Source organism: Curcuma longa, chromosome 11 (genome assembly GCF_044706935.1).
Source record: "Curcuma longa cultivar G26 ecotype Majalengka, Jawa Barat chromosome 11, ITB_CL_G26_1.1, whole genome shotgun sequence".
NCBI lineage: Eukaryota > Viridiplantae > Streptophyta > Magnoliopsida > Zingiberales > Zingiberaceae > Curcuma > Curcuma longa.
This window is the reverse complement of record NC_133871.1, coordinates 4,053,562-4,074,335: the sequence shown is the minus strand read 5'-3', so window position 1 is coordinate 4,074,335 and position 20,774 is coordinate 4,053,562. Positions and strand designations below refer to the sequence as shown.

At 40.8% G+C, this 20,774-nt stretch overlaps 4 protein-coding genes and 1 pseudogene across 10 annotated transcripts; 3 read left to right on the top strand and 2 right to left on the bottom strand.

Annotated features, from left to right (window-relative positions):
* Positions 1–2,910: 2,910 nt before the first annotated feature.
* Positions 2,911–5,707, top strand: LOC141842228 (wall-associated receptor kinase 3-like; annotated as a pseudogene).
* Positions 5,708–6,447: 740 nt separating this feature from the next.
* LOC141837991 (fructose-bisphosphate aldolase 1, cytoplasmic-like) lies at positions 6,448–10,239 on the bottom strand. The gene is made up of 2 exons (XM_074725364.1): positions 10,018–10,239; positions 6,448–7,684 (listed from the first exon to the last, which is right to left on the bottom strand). Exons 1-2 carry the CDS (start codon positions 10,043–10,045, stop codon positions 6,636–6,638), a joined length of 1,077 nt encoding a protein of 358 aa, XP_074581465.1. The 5' UTR covers positions 10,046–10,239; the 3' UTR covers positions 6,448–6,635.
* Positions 10,240–12,072: 1,833 nt separating this feature from the next.
* On the top strand, positions 12,073–15,567 carry LOC141837992 (uncharacterized). 5 transcript variants are annotated; one of them, XM_074725368.1, is made up of 3 exons: positions 12,073–12,291; positions 12,421–12,507; positions 15,018–15,567. In XM_074725368.1, exon 3 carries the CDS (start codon positions 15,035–15,037, stop codon positions 15,449–15,451), a length of 417 nt encoding a protein of 138 aa, XP_074581469.1. In that variant the 5' UTR covers positions 12,073–12,291; positions 12,421–12,507; positions 15,018–15,034; the 3' UTR covers positions 15,452–15,567. The 5 variants fall into 5 exon arrangements, with proteins under 5 accessions (XP_074581469.1, XP_074581470.1, XP_074581466.1 ...); XM_074725369.1 differs by having other exon boundaries at positions 12,073–12,302; XM_074725365.1 differs by having other exon boundaries at positions 15,011–15,566.
* Positions 15,568–15,570: 3 nt separating this feature from the next.
* On the bottom strand, positions 15,571–17,169 carry LOC141837990 (uncharacterized). Its single transcript, XM_074725363.1, has 2 exons — positions 17,044–17,169; positions 15,571–16,937 (listed from the first exon to the last, which is right to left on the bottom strand). Exons 1-2 carry the CDS (start codon positions 17,110–17,112, stop codon positions 15,861–15,863), a joined length of 1,146 nt encoding a protein of 381 aa, XP_074581464.1. The 5' UTR covers positions 17,113–17,169; the 3' UTR covers positions 15,571–15,860.
* A 2,088-nt stretch (positions 17,170–19,257) lies between these two features.
* LOC141841846 (uncharacterized) lies at positions 19,258–20,202 on the top strand. 3 transcript variants are annotated; one of them, XM_074730039.1, is made up of 3 exons: positions 19,258–19,348; positions 19,416–19,742; positions 20,076–20,202. In XM_074730039.1, exons 1-2 carry the CDS (start codon positions 19,261–19,263, stop codon positions 19,739–19,741), a joined length of 414 nt encoding a protein of 137 aa, XP_074586140.1. In that variant the 5' UTR covers positions 19,258–19,260; the 3' UTR covers position 19,742; positions 20,076–20,202. The 3 variants fall into 3 exon arrangements, with proteins under 3 accessions (XP_074586140.1, XP_074586141.1, XP_074586142.1); XM_074730040.1 differs by having other exon boundaries at positions 20,113–20,200; XM_074730041.1 differs by lacking the exon at positions 20,076–20,202 and having other exon boundaries at positions 19,258–19,339; positions 19,416–19,859.
* Positions 20,203–20,774: the final 572 nt, after the last annotated feature.

Here is a 20,774-nt window from a genome sequence, read left to right as displayed (position 1 = left end):
AGGCTTGGGCCTGATGAACTTGGGTCTGAGGGGCCTGAGCTTGAGGGGCTTGGGCTTGATGGGCCTGAGCTTGGTGGGCTTCCGCAGGCTCAAACAACCGGCGCGCTGGGGCCGGTGCCGGTGGGGATATGTCAGGCACTGTGGGGCGATTCGGCTTGATGGGAGGTTTGAAGGGCAAGGGCGGTAGCCGGCTAACGATCCGGCCACTAAGTGACTTGACAGCGCACCACGCATAGCAGATGGAGCAGCGCAGAGCAGGGCACGCAGAGCCTGCGACGGTGCCTCTAGCACATGCGTGGCTCGTGCAGACAACACACCACACATAGCAGACGGAGCAACGCAGAGCAGGGCACGCAGAGCCTGTGACGGTGCCTCTGGCACATGCGTGGCTCGCGCAGACAGCGCACCACGCATAGCAGATGGAGCAGCGCAGAGCAGGGCACACAGAGCCTATGACGGTGCCTCTGGCACATGCGTGGTTCGCGCAGACAGCGCACCATGCATAGCAGACGGAGCAGCGCAGAGCAAGTCAGGACATGGCCGAATGGGGACATAGCCGAATGGAGATATGGCCGAATGGGGACATGGCCGAGCCGAATGAGGACATGGCCAAATGGGAGCATGGCTGGAGATATGGTCGAATGGGGACATGGCCGAGCCGAATGAGGACATGGCCGAATGGAAACATGGCCGAGCCAAATGAGGACATGGCCGAATGGGGACATGGCCGAGCCGAATGAGGACATGGCCGAATGGGGGCATGGTCGAATGGAGATATGGCCGAATGGGGACATGGCCGAGCCGAATGAGGACATGGCTGAATAGGGACATGACCGAGCCGAATGAGGACATGGTCGAGCCGAATGGGGACATGACCAAGCCAAATGAGGACATGGCCGAGCCGAATGGGGACATGGCCGAGCCGAATGAGGACATGGCCGAGCCGAATGAGGACACATTCGGGGGCATGGCCGAATGGAGATATGGCCGAATGGAAGAGTGATTCGGCAACTCCCTTGTCCCGAATCGAATAGGGAGGTCATTCGATAGCTCATGCTGAAGGCCGAATGGGATGTCATTCAATGGCTTCTTCGAACGAGTAGAGAGAGAGAGCACTTGGTCAACCAAGCCTTAAAGATGCCGCTTATGGGCCTTTGGGTGAGACCCGGATCAGACTCGAGTAGAACCAGAGGGTCCCTATGGGTTATTCCCGTAACAAGTGGTATCTAGGAGACAAAGGCGATATGCCCTATAACTGCCCTGCGGCTTGATTCTGTATGTCACCTTTGTCGTTTAGCTGTACGTGGAAAGTTGGCAGCACTGACGAGGCGAGGTGTGGAGGCGTAGCCATAACCCTTTCCCCATACAGCGATTCACACGCTTGGTTGTGTGTAGTTTATTTGTTTGTTAGCCAGGAGACTTGAGCTTGGGTTGATGCCGAAATGGAAAGAGATGTCCGGGACCGTCAATGGCCGGGATTATCTGGGTAAGCTAGGTAAACTGGATGGACGAGCAGACCAGGAAGACTGAGTTGTCTGAATGCTACGAGTGCTGATGTCGGGGGTAAGGCGGGTTACCCGGGACCATATGTAGATAGCATCATCTGGATAAACAGAATGAATAACAGAGCATGTCGGGGATACTAAGTAGTCTGCGTAAGCTGAGTAAACAGAGTAAACAGAATAAGTCTGAGCAGACCAAGCACTAAGAGACCTGAGTGCTGATGTCAGGGTAAGGCAGGATACCCGGGACCAGCTGTAGGGGGGATTACCCGGGCAAATGGCGTGGATGACCAAGCAGGCCGGGTAGGCTAGGTATTATGAGTAACTTGAGTGTTGACGACGGAGGCTGGATATCCGAGACCAGCGGTACCCGATATTATCCGGGTAAACGGAACGGACTGACCAAGTAGGCCGGGTAGACCAAATAGTCTAAGTGACTTGAGTGTTGACGACGGAGGCTGGATACCCAGGACCAGCGATAGCCGGCATTATCCGGGTAAACGGAACGAACTGACCAAGTAGGCCGGGTAGACCAAATAGCCTGAGTGACTTGAGTGTTGACGACGGAGTGAGGCGGGGTACCCGGGATCAGCTGTAGCAGGGATTATACGGATAAAGGGAATGGATTGACCAGTCAATTGCCGGGTAGACAGGGTTAGCTGAACAGGCCGAACGGGCCATACAAGGGACGACTGGGCTTCCATCCGCGAGACAATGTTGACCATAGACCCCGAAACTGACCAAGTTGGATCGTCTATTAACTCACCCTTTCACGTTGGCCCCAGACAAGAGTTACCACATCACTACCCAACCAGATCATAATTCAAATGCTATCACAGTAATCTTTACTTCGTAAGTCAACTACTAGCTAGAGAAGCTACCTCATTTATTTATTTATTTTGTCTTCTCCATTCCAAGTCAACGATTATTTGTAAGATGCATTATTATGATGATCACGTTTGTCTTCGTTGATTATTCTTCTATTCATCATGTCTTGTCAATTGATGCCGGTTTAACCGGTGAATCCGATCGATCTAAGACATTCAATTTCATTGCGTCCGAAGTTACAGGGATGGCGACGGAGCTGACATTTCCAAAATCTAGCTATCATATTAATTAGGGAGACTAATTATATAAGGAGAAAATTATAAGCCTAAATATAAATGCACACGGCACCTTTCTCTCTCGTATGCAAGTCGTCGTTTCTAAATGAACTTAAATTTGCATGTCTTCTTCCTTCGAGTGCCAACCACCAAAACCCACCAACCAACCAGTCGCATATATAATTCCAACTACGGAGACTGGAAGTGAAATCATTATTATTTCCAAAACAATGTTGAAATAAGACTAGCTAGCTACCAGCAAAATTAGAGAAGAGAGAAAGCGTCAAAGAGATATATGAATATTGATGATGAAGAAGTATGTAATTTACATGTTTTGTCTGTTGCTTTTGCTCTTAGCAATTAGTAGAGCAGAGTCGACCTGCACCAGGCGTTGCGGCGACGTCGACATCCTCTTCCCCTTCGGCATCGAGCAGGGTTGCTTCCTTCCCGGCTTCCACGTCGTCTGCAACTCCTCCAAACTCTACTCCGGGGACATCCAAATCTCCCAAATCAATCCCAACAAGTCCCAAGCCATAATACTCCAGAAAATCAATCCCGACTGCTCCAAAGTAATACAAGGGCAACTCCAATGAAGTCCTTGCTTCGACGGAGATGAACCTCACCGGCTCGCTCTTCAGCTTCTCCAGTGACCGCAACATCTTCGCCGCCTTTGGCTGCAACGTCGTCGCCTTCTACAACACGTCGAGTACCGCCTCCGACAATCGACCTAGATTTTCCTGCGCCAGTCTCTGCGACGACGACGTTAACTACATCGACCTTAATGATACTTGCTCTGGAGCCGACGGCTGCTGCCTGATCGACTCCTTACCCGATGAAATGCATCAGTTCGCTTCCTACTTCATCCTTGATCACTCCGACGGATTTAACGGCCTGCCGTCGCAAAATTCGTGCCGCTACTCGTTCATTGTGGATCGGGAATCTTTCAACGCGTCGTCGGCGGACGACCTTCGTGGGCGTTACTTGCATGAGCCATATCAAGGAGCTGGTTCCGGTCGCCGTCGACTGGGCCATCACCGACGACGCTTCGTGCGAGGAAGCTCAGCTAAATTCCACCACATATGCGTGTCGGAGTCTCAACAGCTACTGTCACCGATGGTCCTACGGATACGCCTGCTCCTGCGATTATTACTACGAAGGCAATCCTTACATAGAAGGCGGATGTTCCGGTACAAATATATTTACACAATTCGAAAAATATATAACAAATGTTTTCATTCTAACTCATTACCATTTTAATACGTTTTAATAATCCTTTTTTATATTTACATATTAATTTTAAATGTTAAAATTTTATTTTATATATGTATAATTAATATTTGATATATTTTTATTTTGTTACAGTTGGTACATGTCGTGATATGCCCGGCTGTTATGGGGCGTGTCCTGAGAACAAGATATGTACATGCCCACCGGGCAAGAGTGGGGATCCTCATAACCGAATGGATGCAATGCAAAAGACACACGGATAAGTAAGTTTTCTCTCCCGTCAATTCAATTTTATTTTTTTCTAAAATCAAAATAACATTAAACATTTCTTTCCTTTTAATCATTTCCTTTTCCCATTTTGGTTATGTGATCCAGTGTAATTGTTTGAGTGCGATGAAACAAAAGCTTATATAAACTAGCACCACTATTATATCTGTTTAGAAATTAAGATCCCAGACTCAAGTACTCAGTTATCATTGTTGTTGCATATATAAAATGCTAAATTTAAACTATATATGTTTGAAATCTTCTGTGTCATTGTAGGAAACATCCTTATGATTATTAGTGCAAGTGGTGGTGGCAGCGTGCTTATTTGTTTCGCTATTGTTGCACTATGGAGAATTCTGAAAAAAAGAAATCTTCAAAACAGAAAGAAGAAATTCTACCGTAGAAATTTGGATTTGTTAAAAAAGGAACAAGCTTCTACCGATGAAATTGTTACTGAGAGGATGAAGATCTACGAGCTAGATGAATTGGAAAAAGCTACCAATTCTTTTGATAAAACTCGAGTTGTTGGGGACGGAGGTCATGGGAAAGTGTACAAAGGAATTTTATCTGATCAACGCGTAGTTGCCATCAAAAAGCCGAAGATAACAAATGAACGTGAGCTTGGACAGTTCATTAATGAGGTTTTCATTCTTTCGCAAACTAACCATAGAAATGTGGTTAAGTTCATGGGGTGTTGCTTGCAAACTGAAGTCCCTTTGCTTGTATTTGAGTTCATATCAGGCGGAACACTCTCTGATCGTCTTCTTAATCATGAGCAATTCTCGCCTTTATCATTTGAAGATCGTCTAAGGATTGCCTACGAAGTTGCTAGAGCATTATCCTATATACACTCAGAAGCTTCCATAACAATTTTTCATAGAGATGTTAAATCATCTAACATTCTACTTGATGAAAGAAATACTGCCAAACTAGCAGATTTTGGTGCTTCGAGGGCTGTTACTTGCGATAAGAATTCAGTAACTACTATTGTTCAAGGAACATATGGATACTTAGATCCCGAGTACCATCAAACAGGAAGATTAACTGACAAGAGTGATGTCTATAGCTTTGGAGTCATTCTTGCTGAACTTTTGACTGGGAGGACAGCAATTCCTTATCAAAAAAATAATGAGGTGAGGCACCTAGTTATGGACTTCGTAGCTTCATTGAAGGACAATTCACTTCTTGAGATCCTCGATCCTCTAGTTTTAGAGGAAGCAAAAGAAGAAATTCTTGGAAAATTTGCAAGGCTCATAGAGAGGTGCCTCAAACTGAATGGGACTGAAAGACCAACAATGAAGGAAGTGGAGGAGGAACTAGAAGCTATGAGAGCCAAGAAACCAAAAGATAATCTTTCTGGCCTCGGAGGAACTCCATCTTGCTTCGATCTTGGTGTTAATAGCCTTGGAGAAACTTCATCTTTTTTTAATACTTGCTTTGATATTGAAGCTAATAATCTTGAAGACACTGCATTACTTGATAGTTCCATGTAGTAAGTAGTAACAGTATTGCTTGCAACGCCAGTCAACTTATAGATAAGTGAAGTATAGTGGTGTATATGAGCTCCAGAAGACAATGTAAATATAGGTCAAAACACATAAGTGCTAAACTTGCTTGAAATATTTCCTTCCTTTATATTTGCTAATGTTTCTGCTATCCCATTACGGTCAATCTGTGTGTATTTTGGTTGTGTACAATGTATTAGGTATTTGAAAGTTTAATATTTACTCATTGTTTGCCTTTTTATCAACTACTTTGCACCACGAGAAATATGACATCCCTTTGCAAATTTCCGTGTGCACTAGCAAAATCTTTGAACTACTTTATTCTCCGATCAGTATAATTGATTCAGGATTAGCATGCATTGAATATAATTAAAACTCAATAATTGAACACTTAGGACCATGACACAGGGAGGTTAATTGGGAAGAGTGATGTTTATAGCTTTGGAATCATTCTTGCAAAAGTCTTAATAGAGGAATAAAAGAATCACAAAGCTTGTTGAGAAGTGCCTTGAAACAATGAGAGTAGAGAAATTGAACGTGGATCTTGATGCTAGTAGGAGCCTTGAAGGCACTGCATCAATGGATACCTACTTTGTTTTTGATGACAATAGTCTTGGAAGTACTGAATCAATTGAAATTAATATTAAGTAACCACAGGCATCAAGAGCTAGCACCTAAGTAATCAAAGAGGATATTGTGATGTTAATCAGTTTTCCACCTGAATGTATGAGAGTTTCACAGGGTAAAGCAGGAACAGTGATTACACCAAGAAATAAATTCTTTGGCTAAATGTCTAAAGCACATCAAGATGTGAAAAGACTGTTATTAAATATCCCAGCAAACTAAAAAGTGAGAACATGATATTTCCATGAGGAAGCAAAATAAGTCATACAAGAAATACAAACGACCAAAGGCCAAGAAAACATCTCAAAACTTATTCAGGAACATCTCAAAATGCAGCAAATGAAAAGACCGTCTAAGTCTTAACACACTTAAAATAAGATTTACTTTAGAAATGAGCAAGAGCGTACTTAATACTTGTAGTCCTTGACATGAAGGCTCTCTGAGACACCTTCGCCTCCAGCAGCATCACCCTTGTAGACACCTAGGGTTGCCTCCGAGTTTGCCTTGCACCGGGTGAGGAAGGCAGTCCTTGCCTTCTCCACATTCTCAGCCTTCCCTTGCCATGCCTTGAGAGTGCTTTGCTGCAGGGCACGACCGAAGGAGAATGACAATGACCATGGCTTCTTCCCCTTCAGCTGGTTCATGGCATTCAAGTTCAAAGTAGCCTCCTCTTCACTCTGTCCTCCTGAAAGAAAAACAATAGCAGGAACAGCAGCAGGAACAGTCCTCTGGAGAGCTCTCACAGTGTGCTCAGCAATCACCTCAGGAGCCACCTTTGCTGACTCTGACCCAGGTGTAACCATGTTTGGTTTCAACAGGGTTCCTTCCAGGAGCACATGGTGGTCATTTAGTGCCTTGTAGCAGGCAGCAAGCACTCGCTCTGTAACCTCAGCGCACTTGTTGATGTCGTGTGGTCCGTCAACAAGGATCTCTGGCTCAACGATTGGGACAAGGCCATTCTCCTGGCAGATGATAGCATAGCGTGCCAATCCATCGGCATTTGCATCAATTGACAACTGAGATGGCTCATTCGGACCAATCTTGAGAACAGCACGCCATTTGGCAAAGCGAGCGCCTGCCTCATAGTACTTCTTGCAGCGCTTGCCAAGGTCATCATGTCCTTGGGTGGTGGTCTCTCCATTGGTGCCAGCAAGTTCGATGGTGCCCTTGTCTACTTTAATGCCTGGAAGGACTCCACCCTCCTTGAGGACATCAACAAAGGGCTTGCCATCAGCAGTTTTCTGGTAGAGAGTCTCCTCAAAGAGGATCACACCACTAAGATACTGGAGGGCACCAGGAGTCAAAAAGAGAAGCTCACGCAACGCACGGCGATTCTCCTCCACATTCTCCACATTGATACTAGCAAGGCGCTTGCCTATAGTGCCAGTGGATTCATCAGCAGCAAGGATACCTTTGCCAGGGGTGCCAATGTACGCAGCATTGGCAATAAGCTCATCTGCAAGATGAAGAAATACAACTTTCTGTTAATTGGGCACAAATAGTTTGAAATATAGCAAAAAAATTATTAAGAAGAAAAAAAACTAACTCAAAAAAATGAAACTCAACATTGCAAAATAATATCATAACATTCTAATGCACCTAGACCAAACTGTAACCAACACCTCCAAATTTGGATTTGGAAAACCAACCAGACAATTGACTTTTTTCATGCAAGGAATGCAAGAGGGAAAGCAGGGGGCATCTAGAAATCAGGCATCTACATGTTGGAAATCTAAACCAAATTGCATGCTTGGAGGCCTAAACCAAATTGCATTGTTTGAACTCAAAATCAAATTGCTTTGGTCTTTATCAAGTCAAGTTTGATTGAATTATGTAGTGGCTAATTAAGTTATCATGATGAATTAAATTGTCAAGTACATGCATTTGATTAGAAAAATGTAATAGTGTGTTTGATGTAGGAAGGACCAAATTATTTTTATACTTCCTTTTATCATGGCTATATGAGTCAAGTTGTAGCATGGAAAAATAAAAAGAGAAAAAGTTAAATTTCTTCCTTAGCTATATTCCTCTAAATTGTTATCCTCTTCTTCCATCCCTAAATATTATATCTTCATTCCCTTCACTACAACTAGATTACATGACACTAAAAGATTTGAGCAAGTTATAATATGTATAATATATTACGAAAACAATCCGGCAATAATGTTAAACAGCTAAGCCATAGAAAAAGAATGTTCACAAGGTTTGGGCAGAACAATATAAAGAAAACTTAAATCCAGTTGTAAAACATACCATAAACAAATACAAATATGATTAACTGGTTGGACATAGAGGCATAGACCTAACACAGAATTTATTTAGCTAATCAATAAAGACCAACTTATGTAGCTAAAGAGTTATATCTGCAATTTTAGAATAGCAACTATTCCAATCCATGGCTGATACCCTGTTGTCCTTTGATTCAAGGGTATAAGTATAAACCAAATGAGAAATAAAAGATTCATACGATTAAAAAAAACTTGGTTAGGGTAGCCTGAAATGAGCAGGCACTAATGTTGCGCTTACTTGGATGGAAATAAGAGAGAAAACATAACAAATAAATTTATAGATTTCTCTTGTATATTAGGAAGGAAGTAAAGAGGGGGATCATTTTCGCTTAATTAATGGAAATGAGATTTTCAAATATTATAAACAGAATAAATAAAAATTTCTAACCCTTTAATTCCATCTATGTGAACAAGATAAATGGAATAATGTAAGTAACACAATACAATTCATATTTTTATTTTCTCAAATTATTTCATTTCCCTTCTATTTCCTCCTCTCCAAGCAAACACGACATAAGTGACAAAACTAATAAAAGTTTCAAATCGCACACTGAGTGGATAAAACTAAGGAGAAGCAGAAGACAAAATGTTATATAACTAAAACTGTTTGTTAGGAACCAACTACTGTGGGACCAAAATTGTAATTTCTTATCAGCAAACTGTAGCTTAGATTTTTTTGAATTCTAATTGTTTATGTTTGATAAAGTATGAGAACTATCATTCCATCCATCCGTTAGTGTGACATAGATTATGGATATATATTCAGTATAATACTATAGAGTTTTCGTCTTGTGAATTCCTGAGAATTCTCAAGCAAATGCTATTGATTTTTAAGGATTACCAAATGGTTAACATTTCGAAAATCATTTTCAATTCCTACTTTTTTTCCCACCAAACATAGACTTCAGGTATAATACTAGAAATACAATTTCAATTCTGTAAAATCTTGGCCATTCTAAACAAACGGTAATAGGATTCTTCTAAGTGAGAAAAACACTTATTCTTCAAAATAACGATGTATCTATTTATGCAAGAATATCAACTGGAAAAAGAAATAGGAGGAAAAGACCATTGTTGTCAAACCGCCAGAGAATTCAAGCCCTTTCACCCTAACCTCAACCTATAAGCCTGGAATATAACAGATCCCAGCTGTAGTAAAGCTCGGCTATAGCTAAAATCAACAAATAATATGAGAAAGCGAAGATCCACTTTAAAAAACTTCAAAAGTTCTCTCTTTCACACATCACAAAAAAATCCAAAAATGAACCTTTTACAAGTATACGAAAACAATCCTCCAGACACAAACAACCTAAAGTTATCGTAGATCAAAAATCCATTGCAAAACCAACTACAATCTCCTCATTTAGGAAAACCGGCGTTGCAATCTACCACAAATCCACAAGTTTCCCTCCATAGAACATACATCAGACGACCACAACAAAGAATAAACACAAAAATTCAACTTGTACAACTCCAACCCGAACAACTATAAAAGCGATACCGTGATATTTGCCGACGTAGGCGGACATCTTGAATGTAGAAAGCAGGAGGGAACCCTAGATCGAAGCGAGAACTCGAAGGGACGCGAGGAACGGAAAAGGAAGGTAGGACTAGTGGGTGTTAAATAGAACCTGATCAACGAGGACGACTCAGCATTGCTGTGTGCGGCGGCGGAAGTGTATTTAGGGCAAACTTGGGGCTGCCGCCCACCTTTTCTTGCACTCATACCGGTTTTTGCACCACGGCCGGGAGTGGCCCTTTAGTAGGGACACATCGGGACTAGCACCTTTAACCAATCGTATAGAACAGGTTCAATCATGGGTTCGATGAACCCAACTTATTTTTTAGGAAATTGATTTTTGGATTGGAAAATTTTCCCGAGGAACAGCAGAATGAACAACAAGAAAGGCAAACCTTGAAGCTCTCTCTTCACTTTCCTTGAAGCTCCTCCATGGAGAAGTCGCCCCCCTTCCTTGAATGATCATCGATTGTGATTGCAGAAAACTATGTTTTTCTTCCTAGAAAAGCAAAAGCCTTCTTCGGCTTTACAAACCACAAGGCCCTTTCCTACTTCCCAGCCACATCCAAAGTTCTTGAAGCCATCAATTTTGACGATAGCATGCGAATCTGCACCATATGACGGACCCCAAAAATAAAGCCAAAGACACCCTGTTTGGATGGGGTGAGGGAAGGTTCATTAACGGAAGGGGAAGAAAGGGAAGAAAAGAGAAGGGAGTATTTATATTTTTCTTGTTTGGGAGGAAGGGAAGGTTTATTAACGTAACATGTACTACCTTGTTTGGGAGGAAGGAGAAGGAAATGAAGGTTAAATATATAAAATTACAAAAATATCCTTACTTGTTAAAATATATCTACAATAATTTAGAAATAATTGTTCGTTAGATATTTTATTTTATCTAATGTCTTATAACTATTCGTTCAATGAGTTCGTCAATCAAAATTATAAACTAAATATATGAAATTATAAAAATATCTTTATTTTTTAAAATAAATCTATATGTGAAAAAATATATATAGTCCATAAGATTAACAAAAATTAATATTTACAACTTAAATAAATAAAAAATTTAAAAAATAATAAGTAGATATATAAAAAATATACGAAATACAGAATTTGTACATTTTGGTACGATAAAAGATAAATCAACATTTTTATAAAAATTTATTGATGTAAAAATTTGCGACGAAGGTTAACATCGAGGAGTGCGAGTGATGAGATCCTGTGGCGACTAGGTTATGTGACGAGGAGCAACGGTGCAAAAATCTAATAGATAAGTTATTTTAATAATTAATATTTTAATATAAGGGTAAAATTGGAATAAATATGTTTTAACATTTCCTTCCCCTTCCTTACACCCCAAATCGGAGTGTAAGGAATTGTGTCTATTTATGATCATGCAAGGGGAAAGCTTACCCTTCCTTCCCCTTCTCTCCCCTTCCCTCACTTCTTTACAAACAAGATTACAAATTCCCTTCCCCTTATTTACCCTTCCTTCCCCTTCCCTCACCTCCTCCCAAACAAGCCGTAAGTAACCGAGCGAAAGTAACAGATTTAGGAAACCTGGAATCGGGCAATGGCATGAGTCAGCGTGTTGAAGTAGCAAACAAGGAGTGGCGATTACGAAAGGCTCCTCCTTTCTGCCTCTCTTACTTCCCTAGCAACACCCTCGCTCTACGGACGACTTGATCAGAGGACTCTGTTCCGGCTGGATACCGTAGATAGTCAAGCCATTGGTCAACAGATTATCAACTCACGTATCACTGTTTTTGCCAGCGAAGGAACCTGAGAAGAAGCTGAACGAAAGCCTATGGAGGGGAGCCGAGCACGACGGCGGTTCCAGTGCGGGAACAAAGTAGCGCGCGGCAAGCGGCCATTTGGAAGGAAGGGTCAGTGTCTCATTGATCAGAGAACACTAACACTCACGTTACAGGTTGGGATCTAGGTTAATTGGGTACCGGTTGTGCTCATGTTACCTGAGAAGATCTGACCCGTCTATCCTTCCACTCCTTTTCCACTGGATGGAAAAAGGAGCAAGGAGATGCTCTGTTGCCATCCGCCCGTTTATTCTTCGTCTGACGATTGGATCTGCCTCGGACTCGACGCGAGGATTAATCCAAATCCTAATCCGCGGGGGAATCCGCTCGACTGGCGCAAGCGCTACTTAAGCAGCTTCCAGGTGACGCTTGTCGCCTATGCCACCGCCCGCCGCCGCTTCTGCGATCCTTCTTTGTTCCTCTCCGGCGACAAGGAGACGTACTTGATTCGTTTACTCTCATATTCTTCCTTTTCTCTCGGGGTTATAGATTTATGCGTTCTTCTTTAGATTCGTCAATTGATCAAATTTTGGTCGTTGCCGTTTTGTTTCCTTCGGGTTAGAAGCAGATATCTTTCTCCGGGAACATCTCTGAGTCAAAGGCGGACGCTGGAGCATCCAAGGCCTACCCGCAGAAGGTTGGAACCACCTGCAAGGTACCTTTTTTATTCCATCAGATTTGTGCTCCTTGGTCGATGAGTTATTGTTTTCTTTTTCTCTATTATTTTTCACATCTTTATCGATTCGAGAGCGATGAGTTGCTATCTGTTTCACATATGAGCGACCTAGAACTTCTATAGGCAGAACTACGACTTCTGCTACTTGCATTGGGTCTTATTTTGCTCGGTTGATTGTGCAGTTAAATTAACTTGTGGTTCCAAATCTTTTTCTACTAAACTATTTTAGTTATCTTTTACTTAATCGACTCAGAGAGTGTGCAGGGGCATATAATCTTACTCCTATTCGTGACAAAACTTCAATGCATGTGTTTGAATTAGTAATAACTGATCTAGTAAGCAATTAGAACAGTTATTGCTTTTATATTCTATCTTTGAGGATTAGATTACATCACAGTGCTTCTATAGGGCACAATGATTTACTGGTTTTAATGTACCTTTTAATAAAGTTAAATTAGCTTGGTCTTGGAATGGATTATAACCTCCATTCAAGCTCTCATTCATTAATTGTAACCACTATATCTGTCCATTCTAATGGAGTTATTATTAAAATTTTAGCTTGATCTTTGATGCAAATATAAGGAAATTATATAGAATATGGTCCTCTTTTGCTGCCAATCACACCTTGATTTTTCTATTTTATGCATTCAAACAGAGCTATATGAATGTCAAATGTTACCTAAGATATATCTACATCCCAAAGGAAGTTTGTTGATCTTTTGCAAAACTAGTTATTGGCTGCACACCTACAGAAACTTTGATTATCCCAGATATAAATAAGATGATCATAACTTTGAAGATTGTAGTCATTAGCGAAGAATCATGAGAAGTTAATCTGTCCTATTACTAGGTCAAGTATCTTCATAATTTGGGTGTTGTAAGTCAATTCATTTAGAGTTTCATTAGGAAGTAGTTTTATGAATCTTGCAATATACTAGAAAATCTTCAACAAAAGGCTTTGAAGCATTGTTTCTTGTGATTATGTTAGAACTGCTATTAATAGAAGATTTAATTTGCGATTCTGCACTTATGTTGGAGGCATTCTAGTAATATGGAAGAGCAAGAAATAAACTGATGTAGCTTGTTCTAGGAATATAGAGCTATCACACTGTGAAAGGTGATGTAAATTAAATCTTTCCTTGATGATCTCAGCTTTAAAAAATGAATATGTATTGTGGCAAGCAATGACCATTTACATTACATGCGATCCAATGTCAGATGAACACATTAAACATATTGATGTAGCAGTTACTTTATCTGATTTCACTGCTTCCAAAATATACAAACATGCCAAATACCTTTACCAAATTACTTAGTTTATTTACCTAAGCATCATTAATAGATATTTATGCTCCAATTTGCATAGTTATTTAATAATATATTGTCAACCTTATTAGTTGTTCAGCATATTAATTTGGTAGTTGGATTAATTTTCCTCCAATACCATTCGAATATAATGCAGTTAACAAACTGACTTATTGAAGGTATTGTGCTGCAACATGTCATTCTTCTGAGCAACTATTGTTGCAGTAGGATAATAGCTAGAGGAATTCAAAAGGCTATCTAGCTTAGATTTTCAAGGTTTTGCCTAGGGATTCAAAAGGCGATCTCGTTTAGCTTTTCAAGATTTTGCTCAGGATCCAAATAGTGTCGTATTTGATTTGGTATCACCATCACTCATGACTTCATGATGATAGGCACTCTATCATCACTTTCTTTATTTTTCACTTTCTTTTCATAAACAAATATTCACAGAAGGGCGATCTTAAGAGGTCACAGAAAATGAGTTTGGTTAATTTTTAGCTTAGTTTTATAATGGTTGTGCTTTAGTTCGTCAGAGGTTAATCCATGCTGTTAATAAAGAATCTTGTTCTCTACAAACTACTATTATAAACTTCATAGTCAGAGAAAACAACAATTGAACTTTTTCACAGCTGAGGTTCCTTAACAACTTCCTCATTCCCTTCCACATAAATTACTCCAATCTTGTATATTTCACAAGCACTTCATCTTTTTTCCACAGACATGCGCTTAAGTATCGTTGACCCATCTACTAAACTCTCTCTTGATGCCACATAAACCGTTGTTGAGAGATATGACCTTGAGTGTTTTAGCATTTTGCTAAGTTAACATTGCAACTTGAAAATGACTACACAACGAAATTTAAGAAAGTACCTTGTTTTTTTTTCTAAAGTAGCTACAAATTGTTCTAGTAATGTTGTAGAGCTTTTCTTCAAGTAACAGCACTTCATCTTTTCTATTAAACTCTATATTGATGCCATAAATGCTTCTTAGCTACGACCTTGAGTGTTTTAGAATTTTGTTAAATTAATACTGCACATTGAAAATGATTACAACAACCAAATTCAAGAGATTATCTTCTGCTTCTATGTTTTTTCAAGTAACTAAAAATTGTTTTACTTTTCTCTCGTGCTTTTTTTCCTACTTGAAGTCATTTCCAAATTCTCTCTCACTATTGAAGGAAACAGCAAAGTAGCTGCTGTTCATGGGGGAGGAGAACATAATCCACTCTGGCGGCTGCCACTGCAAGCGTGTTAGGTGGCAGGTTGAAGCACCATCAAGTGTGGTAGCATGGAGCTGCAACTGCTCCAACTGTTCCATGAGAGCAAACATCCACTTCATCGTGCCATCATCAAAATTCAATCTCGCAGCCGGTTCCCAGCAGTTCCTAACAACTTATACCTTCGGCACTCATACTGCCAGGCATACCTTCTGCAAGCTATGCGGCATAACTTCTTTCTACTTCCCAAGATCAAATCCTGATGGCGTCGCCGTGACGGTTAGCTGTGTCGATCCTGGTACTGTCAAACATGTCGAAACCAGGTACTATGATGGCAAGAACTGGGAGAGCTCCTACGAGCAAAGCTCCATATCATCATTTTCAAAAGCAGATAACAATTAGTTAAGTTGTCTTTGTTTAAGTGGTAATAAACAGAATAATGTTCTTGGTGTGATTCCATTCCAGCCAAGAATGTGCCTGTTTCTACATTCCATCAATAAATACTTTAATCTTAGACAAAAATCAAGGTCTGATATAAACTGAATTCAAACAAAAGAGGAATTAGAAGATAAAAGGCCCCATTCACAACACTTAGCAACCTAATGAAGTCAAGCTTAACCTTCTAAATTGTGAATTAGTTTGAGCAATCAAACAAGCAATCAAACATTCCTTGAGACCTACCAAACTAAGAACTTGACAAGCTGCACAAGAACAAAATGGAGGAGCAGAGCTGTCTACTTGACATCTGATCTGCCTCGTGTCTGTCTTTGCAAACTTAGAACAGAAATAGAATCATACTAGTTCTAATGGATTAGCTTAGAGGATCGGTCACCTTCGGAGTGGGTGGTTCTAAATCCGTCTTCTTGGGAGGTCGCCCTCGCCGTTTCGGGCTTGACGCCGCCGCCGTCGATGTTCCCTCTACTAAAGGTGCCGGAATGTCCTGCTTCTTTGGGCGGCCTAGTTTCTTACTCCCGGTTTCATTTGGTTTCTTGGTGGTGCTTCCAGGTGGGCGGCCGGGCTTCCGCTTGGCAGCCACCGGAGCATCGCCTGTTGCAGAAGCTTTGGATGGCTCTGCCGGGGAATCTCGGGATTCAATTTTGTCAGAGGATAATTTCTGTGGCCGACCCCGCTTCCTCTTCCCACTCGGAGCAGCGCTGGCTACGGGAGCATTTGGTAGTGGGAAAGGCTTCGGTTTTGCATCGGGTTGAGTTGCGTCGGATGATGATTTCGGCGGCCGACCGGGCTTCCTCTTCTGCTTTGATGAAGTAGCAGCCGCCGATGCGAATGGCTGCCCAAAAAATGTGAGGGTTTCGCTGGACTGAGCTGCTTCAGTAGATGCTTTGGGTGGCCTACCCCTCTTTCTCTTCTCGCCGGAACTAGTTGTACCAAGTGACGATTTTGGCGGCGCCGAAAGTACTGAAGCTATCATCGGATCACCTTTCTTGGGCCTTCCAGGCTTCCTTTTGGGAGCCGGCGACGAAGCAAGAGAATCGGGAGTCCCACCAGCGTCGACAGCTTTCCGGGGCCGCCCGGGCTTCCTTTTGGGGACGGCAGCACTAGGATTCGATTTAGCATCTTCCGCATTGCTTGTCCTGGGCCGACCGGGCTTCCGCTTTTCTCCCTCCACAGCAAGCACGACCTTGCGAGGGCGGCCCGGCCTCCGTTTCTCCCCATTCGGCGGGATCTCGCCGGCCACGGCATCGGCGAGCTTGTAGGAGTGCCGGACCATGAAAAGGACGCCGCGCTTCTTGAGGCGGCGGAGGTAGCGCTTCAGAATGGTGCCGTGCTTCAACGGGAGGTCGGAATATGTGCCTCGGATGAACTTGCTGATGGCCTGGGCGCTGGATCCGTGCTTATCCTTGAGCGCCTTCACGGCGGCCACTATCATCTGCCCGACAAGAAAGGAAAACAAATGCGTCAGATCTGATTCGCCATTAGGGAAAGAGAAAAATAAAGAACAAGGCAGAGCAAGAATAGAACTTTAAGTATTCCACCTCTTTGTAAGGAGGGTGCTGGCGGCTGCGCCCGGCGGCGGCCGGCGGAGTGGCGGAGGCCACCACCATTCGAGCGGATCAGCCAACGGAGGAGATGGAGAAGAGGCGCGGAGGACGATGCGTTGTGGACCTCTCGGTACTCGCCTTCACTATTTTGACTTTTTGTTTTTGGACTCTTTATCTTAAAGGACAGGAAAATATTAACGGCGGAGATGAAATCGATCCAACGGTAGAAATGTGAGTAGAGTTGGATTACATTGCTCTCACGTGGATCAGTGAGCTGGAAATATTTTTTTTTAAAGATTAACTTATTATTAATAAATAATTAAATCTTAAACAACAAGTATTTGATTACTAATATTAACTTTATTATAATAAAAATCAAGTGTCTAAATTAATTCAGAAACAATAATTTGAAACTATTGAACTAACATAAAATTTTATTTAAAAACAAAGAATTTCTTTGAAACTAATTAACGCTTACAGGTAGATCATGTACAATTTGTGATTTTATCAGAAAGGCGATGGTTGACTACTTACTTGCTCAATTGAGTACCATTCATTTATGGGTTCTATGTTTGAAAGATATATTAATTATTTTTATGATCAATTGTAATTTTTTAATTTATCTCATTATAGATGTTCGTAGGTCCGACTATATGGAATTGTTGAAATGACGAATTCTATCTTTTGTTGAAGAGTACCATCTGCGCTTCTACTTTTTGATGGATTCACAGGGGTATCACAATTCGAAACCCAATTGAAACAAGGATAGATTTTACTGTGGATTTTAGACTATGGAAGTAGATTGTTAGGTGAATTGTCATGAGTAATTTCAGATTTATCCGAATGAATGAACTAGATGAATTCTCACTCGCTTTCAGGATTAGTTAAGATCTATAAAGGTTTGGATACCTAAATTAATAAAAATAATAATGTAAATACTAAAAAAATGATAAATTTTAGTCAATCTCATAGATTCAATCCCTGGGGTGGCCGTAACGAAAATTTCACACCGACCATTAGGGTAAATCGGGTAAAAAAATAATGTAAATACTAACTCTAGCATGCGTAAGTGTTAATTTGTGTGGAGCAAAGAAGTGAAAAATTGATTGAGAAATTAAAATTTCAAAAAAAAAAATGGAGAAAAAAATAATTATTTTAATTGATCATTAATAATTGATTTATTTATTTATGGAATAATTTATTGATTAATTAATTTTTGCGGCAGCAAATATCTAATTAATTAATACGTGCAGTAGAAAATATCTTATTACTTAATTAATTAACAATCTACTTGATTAATCGGCGGCAGGCTGCAAATTCAAAGAAAAATCAATTAAATTGATTAAAATGCAGCTACAGATTAATTAAATCAATTAATGGCTCTTGATCACGAGTACTTCTATTCAACTCATATATTATTATATCGATAATTAACAATAAAGTATAAATACTCAACGGAGTAATTAACATCATCTTAAGAAAAAGAAAGTTTAACTGCATCTCGTCCTTAAATTTTACCCAAAGGTATGTGACGATATCCAAAAAAATAATATAATGATCGACAATATCATATGGATGACTGACAAAACAAATTGATGAAGGATGCATCTCTTGTTGAAATATGCTTAGATTATAAAGAGGACAAGATCTACATTGTCATATGAAGCTTAACGACAAGCTAACACACTAGAGCAAGCCAAGCTGTTAGATCGATATAGATAATTTTCAACAACAAAATCTAGCGCAATCACTGATGCCTCCATTAGTTAGGACCTTAATCACGAGGACGGCAATGTCGTCTCTGTTTTTGTCTCTCCTAATTTAGTCTGTCACCGGTTGGACATCTACCAAGCCGGACGAGGAATCATCATCACAGTTCATCTCTCCATTAATCATTCATCACTGTTTGCCTAAATGTAGATATATATAATGTAGCAGCTTCTGATGCCTTGACTCACAGGTTGTTTGGAAGCATGCACGCATGCATTATTCCAGTAGAGTTATCAAACAAAATATATTATATTATATTGGATGAGCCTCCATATATCTATTGCCTTTATGACTTACCACGCAATCAACCATACCTAATCCTACCTGCTATACATCTATCAATCTCTCCTTTCATGATCCATGTTTATAAATTTTCCAGTTCCTCCCAAGTCCCTCTGTTGGTTCAGTCGTCCTGGTTAATTGTTTATGTTACGCACACACATGGCCAAGCTCTTCTCCTTCAGCTGTATCGCAGGCGAAAAGCATCCGAATCAAGCAGAATTTGCCGATCCATCGACATGTAGTTGCAGTATGTACTATTTAGGTATATGTCCTTCTGAAAATTAGTCGACCCTGTTCTTTTCTGTAATTGTCAGGTCAGGGAGAAGAAAGTGAGAAGGTGATCAGGAGAGGTAATAGGATTCAGAAACTGATCAAGAGCTTAACGTGCTCACTGGAAGACGAGGAGGAAGAAGAAGAAGAAGAGGAGAGAGAGATGGTGATCGGGTTCCCGACCGACGTGAGGCATGTAGGTCACATAGGGTGGGATGGCAGCAACAGCAATAACAACAACGACGACAACATGGACATGAAGAGCAGCTGCAGGGTGAATGGACCTGAGCTCCTTTCCCTCGACTCGCTCTCGCTGAAGCAGTTCGAGGCCGCCATGGCCACGATCACGGTTGCGGCTCATCGTCGATGAGGTGTGAAGCTAAGTGACCAACTGTTCATCTGATTCTTCTTTGTACTTGCTCTGCTTTTAGCAATGGTATATGATCAATCAGGCCTTGGAAATCTAATCAAGTTAGTGAGTTCAGTTTAATTTGTGCTCTCATCTGTTTCTCAAATTCTCAGTCTAGATTGAACCATATCAGGCAAGCATGAAACATATCTTTCGATTTTTGTTGTTGTTGTTGTTCTTCAAGTTTTTATTGATGTACAAGAACCAAAGAAGTCAAAGCGGTTTAAAGAAGCCATAAATGAATTTGATAGTGGAGTTTCATTCGCCAATAACTTGTGCAATTAAATTGTTTCAGAATTTGGACTTTTGATCACAAAAGTGTACAACTTTAGGATGCTGAATGGGGCAGGTGACCTAAAACATGAAGGCGATCTTGTTTGCATGTACAACTCAATGCTTTTGTCTGCTGTGCGAAGAGAATCAAGTCATTACAACTCCTCAAGTACAACTCCTCAAGGCAATGATTCATATATGATTAGGTGGAATCTTTGACAAAGGTTTACAGCTTCCTTGATCCTCATTATGAGTATTAATGAAAGCCTTCGTATTGTGTTGAGACTTAGTTTGTAAGGTGCATAAATAAATGCTCTTCTTCACTGCCCAAATTAAGTGTTAAAGTTTAGTTTAGGTAAGATATAGGCTAATTAAATTGAGATGATTGATGTGCTAATTGTTATCTAATTCCATTTGACTTGGGATGAAACTGTTCCACACACTAAATTAAAGCTGTTCCATACCTAAAGCTCTCCTACCTCCAAGCCAGTAGCTTTGACAAAATGCATAACTTTTTAGTCCTCTAATTTAACGTAAATTTAAATCTCAGAATGGACTTGATGATCGTCTTTAAGAACTAAAAATTTAGTATTATAAATTAAAGATTAAAACCAGCTGACCTTTGATTAGTAAAGCTAAGGATTTATTATAGGTTGACGGGTGCGATCTAGTTTTTAAAATAATTATTGGGGGCGCAGAAGCACGTGGCGATTGATGATTT

Excerpts from the sequence above, each read along its gene's own strand:
- LOC141837991 (XM_074725364.1), bottom strand. The coding sequence starts at position 10,045 with ATGTCCGCCTACGTCGGCAAATATCACG. Across the intron at positions 7,685-10,017 it reads CTACGTCGGCAAATATCACG|ATGAGCTTATTGCCAATGCT; the intron begins GTATCGCTTTTA and ends TTCATCTTGCAG.
- LOC141837992 (XM_074725368.1), top strand. The coding sequence starts at position 15,035 with ATGGGGGAGGAGAACATAATCCACTCTGGCGGCTGCCACTGCAAGCGT.
- LOC141837990 (XM_074725363.1), bottom strand. The coding sequence starts at position 17,112 with ATGGTGGTGGCCTCCGCCACTCCGCCGGCCGCCGCCGGGCGCAGCCGC. Across the intron at positions 16,938-17,043 it reads AGCACCCTCCTTACAAAGAG|ATGATAGTGGCCGCCGTGAA; the intron begins GTGGAATACTTA and ends CTTGTCGGGCAG.
- LOC141841846 (XM_074730039.1), top strand. The coding sequence starts at position 19,261 with ATGGCCAAGCTCTTCTCCTTCAGCTGTATCGCAGGCGAAAAGCATCCG. Across the intron at positions 19,349-19,415 it reads TCCATCGACATGTAGTTGCA|GTCAGGGAGAAGAAAGTGAG; the intron begins GTATGTACTATT and ends TGTAATTGTCAG.